Genomic DNA, 21,423 nt, shown 5'->3' with positions numbered 1-21,423 from the left:
CGAGGAGCACCTGGTCGTGGCCGGTTTTTGTTGAAATTGTTTTTTCCCCTTCCAGCCGTGCTCACTGGAACATTCAGAAGTTTAGAAGTCCTTCTGTAGCCAATGCCATCAGTATTTTTTGCAACAATAAGGTGCAACAGTCTTGCGAGAGCTGGTTGTTTTTAGCCATCATGAGATCTTCAACATCATCAAGATGTTTCTTGTGACACCTTGGTAATGAGACACCTTTGTCAGTTGAGTTGAGACTGAACCAGCTGATATTAATTTGTACTGACAAGAGGCGGGATCGCTTTCTAATTACTGATAGATTTTAGTTGGTGTCTTGGCTTTCCATGCATTTTTTTCATGTGTTCAATACCTTTTCCCTGTGTCATTCCATTTTATTACAGATAACTTTATTTCTGAACTTATTGTTTTGGTGTCTTTGTATGCATGGGTTGTTACTGACATGCGGTGAAAATGTCATGTCAATAGCACCTTTAGAACTATATTTACTTAGAAAAATGGTCCAGTGTTTTCAATCTGGTTAATAAAGAGGAACTTCACCCTTACCTGTAAATTTTAATTTCCATATTCCACTTACCTTTGAAGCCTTTTTATGCAGGATAAACCTATTCACAAGCCCAGCAAATCTTGCACTATCTTTTTCTTATCCAGTGCTTCCACCAAATCTTGTCCCCATACCATCATCGTGAATGCTTTAATTGGGATCCAGCTGTCTCTTCCTCATTTGCAAAGCCCTTATGAGGTTCTCTTGATCCTGCAAATGTCCAGATATGCTAAAGGTCTTTAAAGATTCTGGAAACTTCAGCTCCTCAGCCCCCTGGGAAATAAACCTCACACATCCCAGGAGGCTGAGGAGATGAAGTTTCCGGAATCTTTCAAGACCTTCTGATTGCCAGATACACCATTCAGAAATCTGGAGTTGGGTGGTTGCTGGAAACAAAACATCTCCAACTATAATGAAAAGAGAGGTGGAGGTGGTGGGGAGCAGTGGAGAGGAATTTAAGATCATGAGTGAAGGTTGCTTATAAATTAAAATTGAAGTTATAATGACCCTTTTCCTACCCCCTTAATCCCTTGCCCTATCTAATGTGTACCTAGCACAAGTCAGATGTCGGACCATATTTTGGCCCTGCCAAGGACTAGCTATGTCTTTTTTTCATTTCTGCTCTGTCTGGCTGCTAGTTTGGCTTCATAGATTATAACCCTTTTTTTTTTTTTTTTTTTTTTACAATGAGTACAAGTACCGATTTACTTTCTTTTTCTAGTACTCGCCGATCCCAATTACCGATACCTACCGCAACTGTTTTGTCTTAACGTCACCTGTCAGCAATTGAAAAGTTATTTACAAATGAAATAATTATTTTTATTTTAATTTAGAGCTTTTTCAATGTGAAATATGTTAATATATATGTGTATAAATATTCACAAACAAAGCAAACAAAAAAAAGTAATTGTTTATCGTTTATAAATTAGACATGAACAAAAGAAAAAAGAATAATTAGACAGAGGAGAATATGAAGTTAATTAAGGCTGATTAGAGTAAATTAAGGGTTATTAAGGGGTTAAACAGAAGAACATTTGTTCATCCCTTTGATCTGCAGATGAAGAAACCGAAAACTACAAAAAGAAACAATGTTTCTTTTTATTTTAGTGTTTCTGGTCTGAGCAATGTTGTAAATAAACATTGCTGCTTTTTTTTTTTTTTTTGACAGCTCCAATTACCAGACTTCTTTAACACTGGGGAGACCCACTGACAGCTCAAAGAACCTAAATCTGAAAGTATCTTTTCAGGTATCGGCGCATTTGCATGAGTACAGATACTTGTGCAAATGCTTTGTATCAGTGCAACCCTAATTAGGATCTATGGCTTCCACATCATGTCAGTGGAGCTGAGCTACACATACACAACCTGCCAACTGAGAAATTAAGATGGATGCTGCTAGGCTCTGGTTGAATCAAACTCTGTAGTGCTGGTCTTTTGCTTCATTTTCTTCTTAAAAGGCCAAGGGAGACCCCATTACGGAAAATGCAATTGGCCACGTAGGGAGAACATTGTTTTCAGTGAGTCAGATGACTTTGTAAGAAGCAGTAAACTGCGACCCTCATTTAGGCACTGAAAATTAGTAAGCAAAGCCTGTGTATGTGCATGTGTGTGTGTGTGTGTATATATGTATATGTATATGTATATGTGTATATGTGTATATATATATATATATATATATATATATATATATATATATATATATATATATATATATATATATATATATATATATATTAAACTGCCAACGTGTACATATGTAATTACGCACTATATATGTATAGAAATAAGGTTTTTAAAACTTTAACACACATTGATAAGATTACCATAATTTTTATGTTTTAAATGTACAGTAAAAGTAGTATAAGCGAAAGCTATAAGAATAGAATTCCCTTTAAATATGGATATATATAATCTATCACTTTTGTTTTTTAGTTTGAATTATTTTACAACCAACACTTTAGTGGCAGAAAGCTGACGTGGTTGCACTACTTGTGTACAGGTAATTTTTATTTCTTGTATTTATATGGTGACAGTATGATTTTTATAGCTTGTATACACTGATCAGACATATCTTGATGATGATTATCTACTTAATACTGCGTAGGCCCCCCTTTTGCCACCAAAACAGCCCTGACCCATCGAGGCATGAAGGCCACTAGACCTCTGCATGTATACTGTGGTATCTGGCACCAAGCTGTCAGTAGCAGATCCTTTAAGACTTTTAGTTGGATTGGGCTTGTTTTTCCAGCACTTCCAAAAGATTCTCAATTTTAGTTGAGATCTCGAGGATTTGGAGGCCAAGTCAAAACTTTAAACTCGTCGTTGTGTTCCTCAAACCATTCTTGAATCATTTTTGCAGTGAGGCAGGGCACATTATTCTGCTAAAAGAGGCCAATGACAACAGGGAATACTGTTTCTATGGAGGGGTGTACTTGGTCAGCAACCATGTTTAGTTAGGTGATACATGTCAAGTAACATCCACATGAATGGCAGGACCTAAGGTTTCCCAGCAGAGCATTGCCCAAAGTTTCATAACCTAGGTAAGCAATGCACACGCAACCGGCTTTCCGCGTGATTCATCAGACCACACTGCCTTCTTTCATTGCTCTGTGTTCCACTTCTGATGTGAATGTGACCATTGTAGGTGATTTTGGCTGTAGACAGGGGTCAACATGTGCACCCTGACCGCGACTATGCAGACCCATTCACAACACCCTGAGGTGGCCATTTTTTTCTGCTTTCATCACATCAACTTCCGCAACAATTTCTTTGTTGGCTAATATATACCACTAACTTTCAGATACCATTGTAAAGAGATAATCAATGTTATTCACTTAACCTGTCAGTGATTATAAAGTTATGGTTGATCAGTGTGTGTCCCTGGAGAGATTTAAATCAAAATGATCAGACTTGTTGGGTTGCAGTGTGAATCATTAAACCGCTGTATGGGGTAGGTAATACAAAGATTTTTGTATAGTTTTATTATGTGTTTTTATTTTTAGGCATGAATTTGTTCTGGTTGTGTGTTTGAAATATGAAGTGGTTTGGATGTAGCTAGTGTGCATCCGGTGGTTCCCCAACATCTGTGTTTTCAGCTTTCCACGCTGCTTCTTTCATTAAAGTGGTTGTAAACCCTCCCCCACAATTTTGTCCCATGTAAATCAGCACAAAAAACCCTAATGAACCCTACTTGTAGATATCTCCTTACTTGCTTAGTATTGTTGTAATCCAGGGCTTGACAAATTTGCTTGGAATCTAGGAGCCAGCTAAAAAAGTTAGGAGCCAGGTCGGTAACGGCAATCCAGACCTGTCCCTGGCCTGACATGGAGACGAGTGAGGGGAGGATAGCGCGGCCCCCCCACCTGTCTCCATGTCATTGCCCATAGCTCTTAGAGGGACATTGTCATTTGAAAAAAAAAAAAAAAAAAAATTGTCATTTGAAAAAAAAAAAAAATTTTTTTTTTTTTTTTTTTTTTTTTTTTTTGTATTGCATTTTAGTGTAAATTTGAGATCTGAGGTCTCTCTGACCCCAGATCTCATATATTTAAGAGGACCTGTCCTGTTTTTTTCAATTACAAGGGATTTTTACATTCCTTGTAATAGGAATAAAAGTGACAATTTTTTTTTTTTTAAAAGCACCGTGAAAAATAAAAAGTTAAAATAAGAAAAAAAAATGTTTTAAATGCGCCCTGTCCTGCCAAGCTTGCGTGCAGAAGCGAACGCATACGTGAGTAGCGCCCGCATAGGAAAGCGGTGTTCAAACCACACATGAGGTATCGCTGCGTTCGGTAGAGCGAGAGCAATAATTCTAGCCCTAGACCTCCTCTGTAACCCAAAACGTGCAACCTGTAGAATTTTTTAAACGTCGCCTATGGAGATTTTAAAGGCTAAAAGTTTGTCGCCATTCCATGAGCGGACGCAATTTTGAAGCGTGACATGTTGGGTATCAATTTATTCGGTGTAACATTATTTTTCACAATATAAAAAAATTGGGCCAACTTTACTGTTATATTTAATTAAAAAAATAAGACTTTTTCCCCGAAAATGCGCTTGTAAGTCCGCTGCACAAATACGGTGTGACAGACAGTATTGCAACGACCACCATTTTATTCTCTAGGTTGTTAGAACTCCTAAACACACACATATATATATATATATATATACACACACACACACACACACACACACACACACACACACACACACACACACATTTTTTTTTTTTTTTATTATTCTAAGTAAAGGTGAGATGGGTGGGCAGTGAAAGCTTCATTAGCATCGCTGGCTGTCATACCAACAGCCACCACTAGATGGCGCCAGATTACAGAACTAAACATAGGACCACAGAAGGCCTCAAAGCCGCGGCCTCAATTACCGGCCGGCGGCGGCGCGGCCCGACACGATCACGCCAGGGGGGGGTGGAAGGAGACAGGATACCCCCGCTGTGCTGCCCCAGGCGCCAGATCACAAATTCTAGTCGCCAATGCGATCTGGCGCCCGGGGTTTGTCGAGCCCTGTTGTAATCCTTGTTGTTCTGTAGAATGAAGCCACTGAGCATGCCCAGATCTCCCCTGATTTAAGGCACACTCTCTCTCTTGTCTATCTGTTATCCGGACTTCCTGCTGCACAACACTGAACTTTGCTAATCACTCAGAGCTTCCTCCTACACACCATGTCACATCACATACAGTCTAAACTGCAGCCATTACTGCAGTCTTATCGGCTGAAGCTGATAAGTCTGACAAAGGGAAACATCGGCACAAGTAAATACTATGAAATAAACAAGTAAGCTATGAACAGGGAAGCAGGGTTGCCATAGAAATGTTAGATTGAGAAGGAGGCTTGGTTAACAGTACAGGAAGTGCTCAATGTAAGGGCGGAAATGCACACCACTGCGGACTCAGAAAACAATACTTAAGATGGGGCTGCCTAACCCCAGAAAACAAGATTGTTAAAGTTTCTTTAAAAAGTAATTAAAATGCAATTTGGGCTGGATTACAGTGGCTATAGTCTGATAACTTATTATAATGGACTAAATGAAAAGAAGCATCAGAGTGGGAGAGTTTACTTCCTCTTTAATAGTTTTACAACTGTTAAGAGGCAAACTTCTTAGGGAAGCCAACAGAGTTCATAGCAACAGAGCATGCAAAGCTAGAAGTATTAATTTTATCCTGACAAGTGTGCAGGAAACATGTTTTAAAGGTCAACTTATCCTTTCAGTTTAGGTTGCACTGACCCTTTACTATGTGGATTCATAATAGATCACAGTAATTGTATGTTCTGATCATTCATAAAAATGTTCTTCTGGACAGGTGAAGTGAAAATGAACTACCTGTCTAAACCCTATGTAGCGATGGTCACTACATACCAAATGGCTGTCCTACTAGCCTTCAACAACAGTGAAACCGTCACTTATAAGGAACTCCAAGACAGCACTCAGATGAATGAGAAAGAGCTGACAAAAACCATCAAGTCTCTACTTGATGTCAAGATGATCAACCACGATTCTGAAAAGGTCTGAGCTCCCATTTCTTATGTTTATTGTGAATAAACTGCACATCTCTTGAAAAAGGATTTCCAGGACAAATACAAATGTCATCCTTCTATCTGAACCCTCTGTAGTAGTCATGACAGCAGAACCCCACTCCCTCCACTGTTTTCAGTTATTTAGCAGATTTAAGCTGAGGGCTGAATTTTTTTTTTTCATGTGTACCTGGATTTACAGGGTCACAAAAAAAAAAAACACAGCCCCTTTATGGCATCTTTATATCTGAATAGTTATGTCTGAATAGATTGCAATACCTGTTTACACCTATGGGTGGGGTGCATGTTAAATCAAACCTTAGATTCCAGCAAATTTCAAGATATATGGAGTATTCTAAAGCAAGGGTGAAGCTTGCAGCTTCTGGTTTATTATTGTAGGTGACATTGGTTAGAAATTCACATTTGGATGACCTTTTATGACATTTTTGTTTCCATTACAGGAAGATGTTGATAGTGAATCAACTTTTTTATTAAATATGAATTTCAGCAGTAAACGGACAAAATTTAAAATCACTACACCGATGCAGAAGGACACGCCACAAGTAAGTTTTTGTTCCTCTTTCACTTTTTACCGTCATCTTCTGTCTTTTTTTTTTTTCCTGTTTCCCTCTCCTTTCCTTGGGTTCTTCCCTTTCCATGCTATAATTTTATTTTTTATCAAAGCAGAGGCCCTGTAGAATAAAAGGATGATAGTTGCAAATTTTTATGTCGCATGATATTTGCGTGACTGTTTATTAAATGCAGATATTCAGGGGAACATATAATTAATTTCATTGAAAAAACACACAATAATACCCAATTTTTGGTAAAAAAAAATATAAAACATAAGATCAAAAATAGACACCAAGCATACCATGTTTAAAGAAATTGTGTGATATTGCAAAAAACTACAGTGCCAAAAAATCACCATAGGTGACACATTAACTAGAAGCTCTTGTGCTAGAATTATTGCTCTGTCTGATGTTCGTGGCGATATGTCACACGATTGGTGCGAATGCAGTTTACATACAGTGGATATAAAAATCTACACACCCTTGTTAAAATGTCAGGTTTCTGTGAAAAAAATTAGACAAAGAGAAATAATTTCAGAACTTTTTCCACATATATTGTGACCTATAAACTGCACAACGCAATTGTTTAATATATTAAAAATGCCATAAATCTATCCCCTATTTTGTAGATGCTGTAACTTCTGTGCAAACCAATCAACGGTTATTGCAATTTTTATTTTTTACCAAAAATATGTAGAATACATATTGGCCTAAACTGATGAATTTTTTTTAAATTTATTTTGGATAAGTATTATATCAAAAAGTAAAAAAATCATTTTTTTATTTAAAAAAACTGTCAGGGAGAAAAGGACATAAATTTAGTTTGAGTACAACGTCGCGCAATTGTCATATAAAGCAACGCAGTGCCGCATCGTAAAAAATGGCTTGGTCATTAAGGGGGTAAATCCTTCCGGGGCTAAAGTGGTTAAAGTAATTCTCCCTTAAAAAAAAAAAGAAAGAAAGAAAGGAAAAGTTCCCAACAGTAGAAGAGAATACTGACCTGTCCTGCTGCCGGTTCCTGGAATCTTTGCTCTCTTGAAGAGTTATGGCCACCTGAAATCTCACATCCAACACATTTTTTGGTGTGTTGGATGCAGGGTGAATTTGATTCAAAACATGATTTTAACCACTTCCGCCTCAGAGGATTTGCCTGCTTAATGACCAGGCCATTTTTTGCTTTACGGCACTGCGTCGCTTTAACTGACAATTGCTCGGTCATGCAACGCGCTGTACCCAAACAAAATTGACATCCTTTCTTTCCCACAAATAGAGCTTTCTTTTGGTGGTATTTGATCACCTCTGTAGTTTTTATTTTTTGCACTATAAACAAAGAGTGTAAATTTTGAAACTAACACAATATTTTGTAGTCTTTGCTATAATATCCCCAATTTAAAAAAATAATAATAATAATTTGCCTCAGTTTAGGCCGATATGTATTCTACATATTTTTGGTAATAAAAATGGCAATAAGCGTATATTGATTGGTTTGTGTAAAAGTTATAGCGTCTAAAAACTATGGGAAAGATTTTATGGCATTTTTATTATTTTTATTTTTTTGCTAGTAAGCGGTGATCTGAGATTTTTATTGTGTCTGCGACGTTTTGACTGCTAGATTGGACACCTTTGACACGTTTTTGAGACCATTGACATTTATACAGCGATCAGTGCTATAAAAATTAAGTTAACACTAGGGGCCGATCAAGGGGTTAACTGTGTTCCCTCTGTGTGTGTTCTAACTGTAGGGGAATGTAACGGACTAGAGGTGATGACAGATCATTGTTCTTAGCTAGTAGGAACACACCATCTGTCTCTCCTCTCAGAACAGGGATTTGTGCATATACATACACACACACACACACACACACACACACACACACACACACACGCGTCCCTGTTTTGGCTTTCGTGCCTGCAATCATGTGTGACAGGTCATTGCGGCCACGCGCATCGGTTCCACCGCAGTGCACCTGCTATACCTGCTTAAAGGGCGATTTACAGCTACAGTGGCTCGCAGGAACGTGCAAACCTGCCGCTCTGTCCTGCAGCGGCTCCTCCTCTGACCCACTGTTGATTCACCGACACTCTAATTCACTTTATTGTGGCGGCTGGTGATGTGGTAGTGACACAACCAGGCGAGGGATGTGGCGGCAGCAGGTGAGTGGATGCCCGCTAACAGGCGCTGCCATGGTGGATCTGAGATGACAGGTGCTCTTTAAATGTAAGGACTTATTCTTGCTGGTAATTAGAATTTTAATATTTGCAAACAAAATGAAAGGTTCCTATTTATATTAATAAGCTGTCAGGTTAGTAAAACAATATCAGAACAGATTCAATTATACAGTTTGTAGTGTACATAGATTTAGGAAACTATAGGATAAAGGAATATTCCCGAACTTTGTTTTATCTCATGGTTACTGTGAAATTTGTGTGAATGCATCACTGCAGTGCATGTTATCTCAGCCTGCAGAGCTTTGGATTCATTGAATGAGTTTACCAAAAAATGTAAATGTTGCAGAATATATAGCCTTATACTACATAACTAAGCTCCATTTCATGCTGAGTAAACTAAATTATTGTATCTTAAATAGAAAACTATCTTTAGATAGATTTTTACTCCAAATGCATTTTATTAAACTATATTTGATAAAAATCAAAAAAAATCTGATTTAAATAATAAGAAAAAAAATCAGATTTTTTTTTTCTTCCAACCAGTGGGCTAAACAAAATGAACAGATTCCTCCATCCACCCACGCATTGCTGAGGCAATGTTTTCTGACAGTGGGACTCTCTGCTGTCAAAACATACTAAATAGCAGCTGCAGCCTCTGATTGCCAAACCTTTTCCAATGTTTCTGATTGACAGTAGTTGATTTAACAATTAAGGCTCTGTTCACATATTGGCGTTCCGAATCATGGGTGGAATCCCCGCGATTTAAAATAGTGGCAAAACATTGGGGCGTCTGTGTGATCCTCGTCACTTCCAATGGCACCCCGATTGTGGCACAATTTTGCTGCAATTCGTCGGACAGGCGCGGTAAAATCGCGCAAACAGAATCGCGGAACACCTGTCACCCAAAAAAATTACAACCGCTTCTTTTGGGTGTCAGTCATCCCGTGATTCTGTTTGCATGATTTTACTGCGACTGTCATCTGCCAAATCGTGCCGCCGTCGAGGTTCCATTGGGGATCACACGGGTGTCCCATGATTTGCTGCTTTTTTCGAATTGCTGGCAGAATCGCTGTGATTCGGAACACCCAAGATGTGAACAGAGCCTTACTTCTGTTGAACAAGGAATGAAATTTAGCCAATCACCGCTGAACTGGACAAATTTCGATCCATCTATGGCCGGCTTTAGTCAGTACAAAATCCACTGCATGAAGCAAGAAGTTTCTTCATGTAGCTGTAGTTCTTGCGCAAATATTCCAGGACTGGGTTTTGAAACTAATTTTAACCACTTCAATACTGGGCACTTTTACCCCCTTCCTGCCCAGGACACTTTTCAGCTTTGAGCACTGTCACTTTTTAAATGAGAATTGCGTGGGGTAATGCAACACTGTACAAAAAACAACATTTTTATAATTTTGTTCACACAACTAGTGCTTTACTTTGGTGGTAGTTAATCGCCACTGGAGTTTTTTACTTTATGCAAAAAAAAAAAAAGACAGAAAATTTGGGGGTAAAAAGTATTTTCTGTTATAAAATTTAGCAAACAAATAATTGTTCTTCATAAATATAGGTCAAAATGTATTCTGCTACATTTCTTTGGTGAAAATAAACCAAATCTGTGTGAAAGTTATAGAGCGCTATGGTATATTTCTGAAAATTGATCAGTCCTGTGCAGTATAGCGTAGTCATATACCTGGTGTGGCTGTGATCAGAGACACTAGTGACAGTACGAAAAAAAAAATGTTTTATTTATTTGTTTAAACACATTGTGGCCAGAGCAATATAATGCTATAAGCAAGCATTTTGCGGAATGGAACTGATTCATTTTTTGTCTTGATTAACTTTGATTGGCGGGAGCTAAACATATGGTACAGGACTGTAATTGACCCTGTCTGTACAGCTAGAAACACCATTGTACAGAATGGATGGCATAAAAGGTAGCCATCCACTGTACAACTGTCATGTGACCTGCTGTGATTGGTCACGGCGGTCACATGGTACCAGCAGCGAGCTGGTACTCTGATCAATCGTGGGCTGTGTCCGGTGGATGCAGCTGGTGACAGATCATGCCGCTGCGCAGCCCGCGATCTGGAAGGACATCGTGTGACTTCCACCTGGATCGAGGAGGTGTAGGCACCGGGTGAATTTTGATGAGCTTGCGGCCATCTCTGCTTGATAGAAGTTGATCATTTATTTGAATTCTTTTGAAGGCACATGTTGGTAAATTTTCCTCGATCAGCTGCAGCCAGGGCTGGACTGGGACAAAAATTTGGCCCTGAACTTCATCCAGACCGGCCCACTTTAAAACACACACAAAAACAGTATATAAACTATACACAATTGCGCAAAAAAAAAAATAAGTGGTCAAGTGGTAACCAGTGGTCAGCCATTAATGCATCAGTGACCAGTGGCAGTACATTCATTCATCATCAGTGATCATGACCAGCAGTGATAGTACATTCATTCATCAGTGACCGTGACCAGTGGCCGCAAATTCATTCATCAGTGACCGTGACCAGTGGCAGTAAATTATTCATCAATTACCGTGACCAGTGGCATTAAATTATTCATCAGTTACCATGACCAGTGGCATTAAATAATCAATTAATGTGACCAGTGGCATTAAATTATTCATCAATTACCGTGGACAGTGACAAATTATGAATCAATTACCGTGACCAGTGACAATAAATTATTAATTAATTACCGTGGACAGTGACATTAAATTATTAATCATTTACCGTGACCAGTGACAATAAATTATTAATCAATTACCATGGACAGTGAAATTAAATTATTAATCAATTACCGTGGCCAGTGACATTAAATTATTAATGAATTACCGTGGACAGTGACATTAAATTATTGATCAATTACAGTGACCAGTGACATTAAATTATTAATCAATTACCATGGACAGTGACATTAAATTATTAATCAATTACCGTGGACAGTGGCAGTACATTTACCCCTACCCACTCCCCCCGCCATGCTGCATATTACAGATATCACAGACACTGACAATAGCAGCCTGCATCCAGTATAGCATTCGATTAGCTTATTTAGTGCTTACTTGTTACTTGAATGACACTGGTGAGGTGATGGACTTTTCTTTGTCCCTGACCCTGTCTGTGCTGCTGTCTGGAGTCCTGGGCTTGCTCCAAGCAATGTTCTGGTCCCTCCTCGGCGGCGCTTTCTCCTCTTGAACGCAGTCCCAGGCCAGGCAGCTAAGCCTGGGAAGCAGCTGATAAGCTCCGACTCCTCCCATGTCCCCGGGCCGCCTCCGCCCTCCGGCGGTGAGTGATGTCATGGCGCTGGGACATGGAGGCTGCCAGTAATGTTAAGGGGAGTGAGTGGCAGCATCACGAGGGGGTGGTATTTGTGTGGCGGCCCAGGTGCTGGAGCGGAGCCGTGGCCGGCGTTATACACAAACTACTACAGAAATGGAGAGTCCAGCCGCGGCAGACAGTAGTGTAGTGAGTCAGACACACTGTCTGACAACTGGCCCAGCGGCCCACTGAGCCAATCGGCCCACCGGGAATCTCCCGGTAGTCCCAATGGCCAGTACAGGCCTGGCTGCAGCCACTGATAAGTTCTATTCTGAAAGCAGCTGGCACTGCAGCCAGAATTCAAGGTTCTGGTGGGGGGTGGAATTCCTTCTTCCACTTCATTTGTGTGGCTGGTGGAATCTGCCTACTAGCTGAATGAATTTTTTTTTATAGCCAGCTCCTGGTTTCATTTTGTTATGGGGGCGCGACATTCTTTGTCTTGATGGCTAAGTTGTACCATTCCACTGTCCAGTGTGAGTGCCTTTTACTGGTCACTCTTGAAGTCGGATTGAAGAGTGGAATGGTATGTGACAGGGTTTAGTCATAAAGTCAAGCCCCAGGGACAGTGAAAAGAGATTGCAGAGGAAAGTTTTTGGGGTGATAAACTGAAATAGACAAAAGGAATTGCACTGACCAACTGAGAACTTGCTCTACATATTCAAAAAGAAAGCTTGTAAACGTGTGAACATCTAAAAAAAAACCTGCAATAGTAACGCAAAATATGCATTCACAAAATAAAGCTTTCCTATTACAATGGTTGTAAACCCTTAAAATATATCCACTGAATTGGCTAGTCTCAGGTGAGTCACAGAGATGAAACAATTCCTGCTACATAAGTTGTACCCGTTTTATCTGCAGCCCCTCTCCTCTGCAGAGTTTACACAGCATTTCTTGCTCCAGAAGGCAGGGGTTGGGGATTTTATGTCACAAACTGCATAGAATAGGGAGCTGAGTATAATCTGAGACCTGAGTGGAGGGAATGGACACTTACCCCTCTACACAGTCTCATAGAGAAACATGCACAGCTGAGGCTGTCGCCTGCTTTGTGCTGATAAGGCATCATGGGCTGTCTTCTGGGCTTGTCTGGTATCCACATAGACCAGGGATATGCAATTAGTGGACCTCCAGCTGTTGCAAAACTACAAGTCCCATCATGCCTCTGCCTCTGGGTGTCATGCTTGTGGCTGTCAGAGGCGTGCTATGCCTCATGGGACTTGTAGTTCTGCAAAAGCTGGAGGTGCGCTAATTGCATATCCCTGACATAGACTGTCAGAAGTGACTCATGCAGATAGCAGAGGACTGAGCTGGGACAGAAATCACACTAGGTGCTTTGGATAGAGGCAAGTATATACTATAGAAGGATTTGCTTTATTCATTTTTAATTTCAGAGGTTTACAACCACTTTAAATGTCTATTTTTCCATAGTTCTTCAGTCTACTTGCTTCTCAAATTGTAGATCGATGAATTTAAGTCAATAATTGTGTGTGTGCTGTTGGAGTTTATTATAAATAACAAAAGTTAGAAAAAATGCTTTACAAGATCTCGGCCTAGATATAGTATAGGTATTTCTCATTGCACACACATTTTGATTTACAAGGGTCTCCCAGGAAGTAGTTGGGCAACATCCTGTGTTCCAACTTCATTCCACTGACTCATTCTGCTGCAAATAATTTAAAGTGCAGAACAGGTCATCTCTCATAAATCCTTGTCCTTTGACCATTTCTGGATGATCTGTCCCCCTGGAATCTTTTGTAGTGTTAATGATTTAAGTGCATGGACAACAGAGTACACCCCCGCCCCAAACCTGTTACAATCCCCCAGTACCATTAACGTCTCATGAAATCTTTCCAAACAAACTTGTGATTCATATTTTGGATTACTGATGATCACACATTTGGCAAACGGTGCAACTATTCCATATGACTGCACATCAAAGAGTGACTGGAAGTCAAAATAATGTTCAAATATGAGTGTTTGGAAGTGTTTCAGGGTGGCTCCATCACGGCGCTTCCCTAGAGTTACTTTGGGTTTAATGAGCAGCTCTGGGCAGCAATGAAACATATGAAAATAATATGTACATAAGATAATATGTAAACCAAAAAGCATTTACTGTAATGTCTACTACATTTAATTTTGAAGCAAACTTAGTAAATATGTGGCTGTTATTAATTTTGCGATCCTTTGCCAGTCTTGTTATGCAGACACTTTCAGGTCATTTAATAACGATAAGAGGGCACCATCCTTTTAAAAATAATAAATTAATAAGTGACTAATGATGTAAACCAGAGCAGTACCCCTTTTAAAGTGCAAGTGCAAGTCCAACTGTGTTAAAGAAAGAAGATCCAATCCCCGTGACCTTGTAAAATCAAATGCGAAGTGACAATTTCTTCATAATGCATAAAATGTGCTCTTTCACGTGTTCAAGTGGAATTTACACTCACCAGATGATTGCAGCCAACAAGCTTTGTGTTAAATCCTGTACGCGGGATTTCAAATCTTCTCCATAGGAGTCCAGATGCCAACTAACTTGTGGATGTCATTATTGTAAATTCTCATTCATTCAGTGTGAGTGAGGAAGAAAATCCAGAGATCATTTTATAGTGCAGTAAAGTTCAGGAATATTCCTTTATCCCATTGTTTTGCAAATCTACAGTGCTTTACAAAAGTGTACACCCCCCCCCTTTGCTTTTTACCTATTTTGTTAAATTACAGCCTTTAGTTCAATGTTTTTTTATAATCTGAATTATATGTGATGGATCAGAACACGATACTCTAAGGTGGTGAAGTAAAATTTAAAAAAAAAAAATACATAAAACTATTTTTCAGAAATAAAAAACAGATAATTGGCATGTGCACACCCTTTTGTTATGAAGCCTATAAAAAGCTCTGGTGCAACCAATTACCTTCAGAAGTCACATAATTGGTGAAATGGTGTCCACCTGTGTGAAATCTAAGTATCACATGATCTGTCACTACATATACACACCTTTTTGAAAGGCCCCAGAGGCTGCAACACCTAAGCAAGAGGCACCACTAACCAAACACTTCCATGAAGACCAAGGAACTCTCCAAAAAAGTAAGGGACAATGTTGTTGAGAAGTTAAAAGTCAGGGTTAGATTATAAAAAAAAAAAAAAAAAAAATGAATACTTTTGCAACGCACTGTATGTACATTACAAACTGACTGAATCGGTTCTGAGATCACGGTTTTACTAGCCTGACAGCCTATTATTCTAAATAGGAAACCCTCATTTTGATTGTAAATATTAAAGATTCTAAAACCAGCAAAAAGAAGTGCTTGCATTTAAAGAGCAGCTGTCATTTCAGATCCATCATGGCAGCAGCTGTTAGTGGGCATCCACTCACCTGCTGCCACCACGTCCCTCACCTTGTTGTCACTGCCACATCACCAACCGTCCCATTAAAGTGAATGAGACTGTCGGTGAGTCAACAGCCAGAGGGTCAGAGGAGGAGCCGCTGCGGGACAGAGATGACAGTTGCTCTTTAAGAGTTATGATTTAAATTGAGTGGATTTAAATCGAGCCTTATTAACCACTTAAGGACCGCCTCACGCCGATGTACGTCGGCAGAATGGCACGGCTGGGCACAAGCACGTACGTGTACTTTGCTTTTTAAGTGCCCAGCCGTGGGTCGGGAGCGCGCCGCCAGCAGCGCGCTCCTGACCCGGTCCTGTGCACCGTGGCCACGGGACCAGCGGACCCGATCGCCGCTGGTGTCCCGCGATCGGGTCGCATAGCTGAAGGACGAGGAGAGGTCTGTGTAAACAAACCTCTGCCCGTGCTTCCCTGTGTGGCTGTCACCGATCATCTGTTCCCTTTTATAGGGAAAGACGTTCAGTGAAGTCACATGCCAGGCCACACCCCCTGCAATAAAAAAACACACATAACGTCATACATAACACCTACACTGCCCCCTAGTGGTTAACTCCTTCACTGCCAGTGTCATTTACACTGGAATCGGTGCATTTAAATAGCACTGATTGCTGTATAAATGACAATGGTTCCAAAAATGTCCGATGTGTCCACTAAAATGTCGCAGTCACAATAAAAATCGCTGATCGCCACCGTTACTAGTAAAAAAAAATATATATTAATAAAAATGCTATAAAACTATCCCCTATTTTTTGAAAATGCTATAACTTTTGCGCAAACCAATCAATAATCGCTAATTGCAATTTTTTTTTTTTTTACCAAAAATATGTAGAAGAATACGTATCGGCCTAAACTGAGAAAAAAAATTTTTTTTTTTTATATATTTTTTGGGGATATTTATTATAGCAAAAAGTAAAAAATATTGCATTTTTTTTCAAAATTGTCGCTCTATTTTTGTTTATAGCGCAAACAATAAAAACCGCAGAGGTGATCAAATACCACCAAAAGAAAGCTCTATTTGTGGGGGAAAAAAAGGACACAAATTTTGTTTGGGAGCCACGTCTCACGACCGCGCAATTGTCAATTAAAAGGACGCAGTGCCGAATCGCAAAAAGGGGCTTGGTCCTTTGGCTGCAAATTGGTCCAGGGCTTAAGTGGTTAATAGTGATTTTAATCGACTTGTTTTAAATTAAATCCACCCTGCTACATTCCATGGGCTTGCGCTCTGATCCTATATGTACTAGATGTAATAGATATATAGGCGACTTAATTTACTGTGTAGATGCCCAAAATGACACAGATTTTGGAGCTTGGTTGTCTCCACGGTGAATGCAGCCCTACAGGGTTCCATCCTGCTGAAGAGGTGATTACTAGAGCCCTGTTTCAGGCCTGCAAGCTCCTTTTACTATATTGGACCTCTCCCATTTCCCCAACAATCCAGATCTGGATTTAAGAAATGGGTTCAGTGCCAAGAATGGAGAAATTGATATACCAGCACAGAGGCAGCCGCTCAAAGTTTGAAAAAGTGTGGGGAGGTTGGCTGGCTACTCCGGGGCTAGCATTGACAGTGATAGTCCGTATCCTACTGTAACATGCAGAATAAATTAACTGCTCCTGGTGCCTTGTAGTTGGTGCAGCGGGTATATGACCACTTGGATAGCCTTCTTTCCTATGTTTACTGAGTCAATGAGTATATGATTCAGGATTGCTGGGACCGCTCTCTTATATTGATTGCTTATACTATTGCTCACTGTACCCTCAGGTTTGTGTATTACAATTCTATTAGGCTGACTGTTCATACAAGGAGTGGAGTTTGTACTTGTGTATTGCAATTGAATATATGTACTATTTTTTATTTTTTCCTTGTCCTTTGTCTATGGTTGCGATATCTCAATGCAATCGTACCCAATAAAAAAAAAGAAGAAAAAAAAAAAAAGAAAAGTAGAATTCAAGAGGTGCAAGTGGGTGACTGACACAACCAGCTCAGATGGCCTTTATCCTCTGCAGAGCCACTGGTATTTCCAGAACCGGCATGTGTTCCACATGATCGAATCGGTTATGTCAGTGGCAAAGCTTCAATGCAGTGTGCCTTTAGGAATCTTGTTGGAGTCTTAAATCACAGTCAATGCCGATTTGGTGGGAATTTAATTTAGATAACCCCAAGGGAAGAAAAATCTTTGCATTTACCAAAGGGAGGTCACTATGAGCTGTGTGTTTTAGAACTTACTCCCTTTAAAGGACGCCAAAATTAATTGAGGCTTTGCTGCCGACATTATATCTGGTCTGTCTACCTCGTCATATCTGATCCTGTGGAACACACACCACCTCAGGAAACACAAACGGCAAAGCGGAGGATTAAGATTATCTGAGCTTGTTGTGTTGGTGCCCCACTGGCACCTGCTGAATGTGAGTGCAATTTTAATGTTTGTGAGTGAATGAGAATTTACAGTGATGACATCCACAATTTGGTTGGTATCTGGACTCCTATGGAGAAGATTAGAAATCCTGTGTGCCCAATTTAACACACAAGGCTTGTTTGCTGCTTTGTCGGCCACTGTTCTGGCAGATAGTGTCCTGCCATCATATAGTGTCCGCTCCGTACTGCGCATGTGCAGTACGGGGCAGACGAAGCTTCGTAAAATCTCAGAAGATGACCGGTTCCTGCGCCGTGATTGGAGGTGTTAGCCCCCCCCCCCATCCAAGCGGACACAGGGTTGTGAAAATTAGAGGGCCCCTCGCGGGCGAGCTTCGCTTGCCACTCTTCGTACTCAGCCTCGCCGCGCTTCGTGCTCAGCTTCGCTGCGCTCTGCTCTTTTTAATCTAACTCTATGTCCACTTGAATGGTGGGGTTAGAACCTGGACTCACGGCGCAGGCGCCATTCATCCTCGGCTGTTTTCGGAATCTGTGTGCTGCGCATGCTATCCGATGGGGGACCATATTTGATAGGACACCGCAACCATCTGGTGAGTGTAAGTTTCACCTTGGCACATGGAAGAGCACTTTATGCATTAAGAAGAAATTGGACTTTATATCATATTTAAAGCAGCATTTCAGCCTTGGGGCAAAAAATTAAGTCAGCAGCTTTAAATGCTGTAGCTGCTGACTTTTAATATAAGGACACTTACCTGTCCAGGGAGCCCGCAGTGTCAGCACCTCAAGTCGATTTGTCCATCGGCTTCGGGTGCAGGAGCTGCTATTGCTAGTAAGGGAAACCAGCAGTGAAACCTTCAGGCTTCACAGCTGGTTTCCTACTGCGCATGCACGAGACGCACGACACTTTCTGAATGGTTCCGTGGCCTTCTGACACATGCACAGATCCCAGAAGGCAGCGGTGATGGGGGGGGATGGGCACGAACCGTTTTGGTTTATTCAATCGGAGATTGTTCACAAACTGTATAGAAGGGCTAGTGTCTACATTTGACTTTCAGGACATTAACCACTCACTGCAGGTAAGTGATACAGCTTGGTGAAGGACTCGCCCCTTGGCTGCTATTGGACAAAGTGGCAGCAGCACATTAAAGATATCCCTTTGCACCTCCTCCTGTATGCATGTTCAGCATTAGCTTTACAACACTGAGCATGCAAACTGTGTTCAAAACAATAGATCCCGAAACTGTATTGGAGAAGTGACCCCTCCTTTAGGCCCCTTTCACACATGCGGATGGTATGTCCGTATTTCATCCATCCTTTTGCGGATGAAATACGGACATCCATTCATCCCTATGGGATAGCGGGTGTCTGCGGATGAGCATCCGCAGACACCCGCTATTGTCCGCCTCCGCAAATGTCCGATTCTGCAGACGGAGGAAAATCCTATTTTTCTGTCCGTCTGCAGAGCGGATCGGATGAACACGGACACACGGTCCGTGCTCGTCCGATCCCCATAGAGGAGAGCGGAGAGCTGACAGGGCGGTCCCCGCACAGTGTGCGGAGACCGCCCTGTCCGCAGCCGGCTCAGCGGGGACAACGGAGCGATCCCCGCTGAGCGAGCGGATCATCACGGGGCGGATCATTACTGATCCGCCCCGTGTGAAAGAGGCCTTACCCAGGCTGTGTAGGAGATTACAGGAATCTAAGATGAGGCAGATTCAGGTACCTGCAATGTTTCAAAATACCTTTTTTCATTATTTTTTTAATTTTTTTAATATCTTCTTTATTTTTTTTATTTTTTTTGTCTGGGGTTTCGAATTTGAGGTTTCTCACCCAGGTATTTGGTTCCTGACTTTTATAGAATATGAGATGGATGTGAACACAAACTGTTTCCATCTTGAAATGATTAAACATCCATGTTTGTCATTCACAGGAAGTGGAACAGACCCGAAGTGCTGTAGATGAAGACCGAAAAATGTACCTTCAAGCTGCTATAGTGCGTATCATGAAAGCACGAAAAATCTTGCGACATAATGCTCTCATACAAGAGGTAAGGATGGTTGGTTGTTGGAGCATTGCCTTGAGGAAGCAGTAATATTGTCCCAGTGGGAATAGGGTGGGGGGGGATGGGGTTCCTTTATCCACCTTGTTTGTGTAGATGGAGGAATCTGTTAGGAACTAAAGAAACTAACTGTCTAAGGACAGCTTTTACTCCAGGAGTAGGAGTGAAGGAAAACCGGGTGGTTACATGCAGCAGTGAGTCATGTATTTATTTCTAAACTCCTGTAGCAAAATAATTTCTGGAATGAGTCCAATATTCCTGTTCCCATAATAGTCGCAGGTTAGGTGAATACTGAATTTCCTGGTAACTAAAGGTATCCATACGGAGAATCAAACTATTTCATAATCCAGTTGAATCACTATTTAAATTGACACAATTTCAGTTACAGCTTGTATACGATTCAAGACCTCCCACAGCGCCAGAGCAAAGGTCATCCAGTGCCTCTCTCTCTCTCTCTCTCTCTCTCTCTCCTCTCTCCTCTCTCCTCTCTCCTCTCTCTCCTCTCTCTCTCCTCTCTCTCTCCTCTCTCTCTCCTCTCTCTCTCCTCTCTCTCTCCTCTCTCTCTCTCCTCTCTCTCTCTCCTCTCTCTCTCTCCTCTCTCTCTCTCCTCTCTCTCTCTCCTCTCTCTCTCTCCTCTCTCTCTCTCCTCTCTCTCTCTCCTCTCTCTCTCCTCTCTCTCTCTCTCTCTCTCTCTCCTCTCTCTCTCCTCTCTCTCTCCTCTCTCTCTCCTCTCTCTCTCCTCTCTCTCTCTCTCTCTCTCATTTATATATAGTGATACATACTAAATATGGCTGATATGTGTGTATATATCTCTCCATATTTATTACACACACACCTATCAGCCATATTTATTAATTATAAACAAAAGCCTAATAGTGTTGCACAATGCTTGTGCTTTACAACAACTTTTTGACTGAGTTGGTTGAGCCTGTGTAGTTGATATGCAGCTTTAAGGGAGAAAGAGATGTCAGTTGCTATATATAATTTTTTTTTTAAATAAAATGTTATTTTAAATGACTTTACAAGCTTGTTCTACCTACCTGCTCTGTGCAATTGCACACAGCAGCCAAATGCTCTTCTTGGGTCCTCACTGGCTCTCTTGGCTCCTCCCCTTTTTTGTGTGTGGCACCATTGGCAGCAGCTTCCTGCCTATGATGTGACGTAAATAACAAAATATACTGTGCTGTCTACACAATAGCAGCCAGCACAAGTGTGTAAAATAAACAGAAATATATATGAGGCGATTCAGTTCGCATTGTGCGCTATATAAGTATTTCATTCATTCATTCATTCATTCAAAAATGTGCAGCGCTAAAAAAAATAATGATCAATATCAAAAATAAAATGAACATATGAAAAAATGCAATATAAATAGTGACACGTGTTCCGTGAGAAATTAATGTCCAAGGTGTAAACAAAAAAAGGGCACACAGACAAGTCCCAAATGTATTCCAAAAGG

The 21,423-nt window shown here is 40.7% G+C and overlaps 1 protein-coding gene across 1 annotated transcript in view; it reads left to right on the top strand.

Moving 5' to 3' along the window:
• The window catches only part of CUL2 (cullin 2), a 154,524-nt gene that overhangs the window by 101,499 nt on the left and 31,602 nt on the right, over positions 1-21,423 (top strand). The window contains exons 17-20 of the mRNA XM_077491103.1: positions 2,483-2,549; positions 5,863-6,065; positions 6,535-6,636; positions 19,836-19,952. Of these exons, the coding sequence (XP_077347229.1) occupies positions 2,483-2,549; positions 5,863-6,065; positions 6,535-6,636; positions 19,836-19,952 (489 nt within the window). The remainder of the gene's footprint in view (positions 1-2,482; positions 2,550-5,862; positions 6,066-6,534; positions 6,637-19,835; positions 19,953-21,423) is intronic.

This window comes from Lithobates pipiens, unplaced genomic scaffold (genome assembly GCF_037356315.1).
Source record: "Lithobates pipiens isolate NorthernLeopardFrog02 unplaced genomic scaffold, aLitPip1_a1.2 Scaffold_19, whole genome shotgun sequence".
In the NCBI taxonomy this organism is placed as follows: Eukaryota; Metazoa; Chordata; class Amphibia; order Anura; family Ranidae; genus Lithobates; species Lithobates pipiens.
The sequence above is the reverse complement of the archived record's forward strand: the minus strand, read 5'-3'. Positions and strand labels throughout refer to the sequence as shown.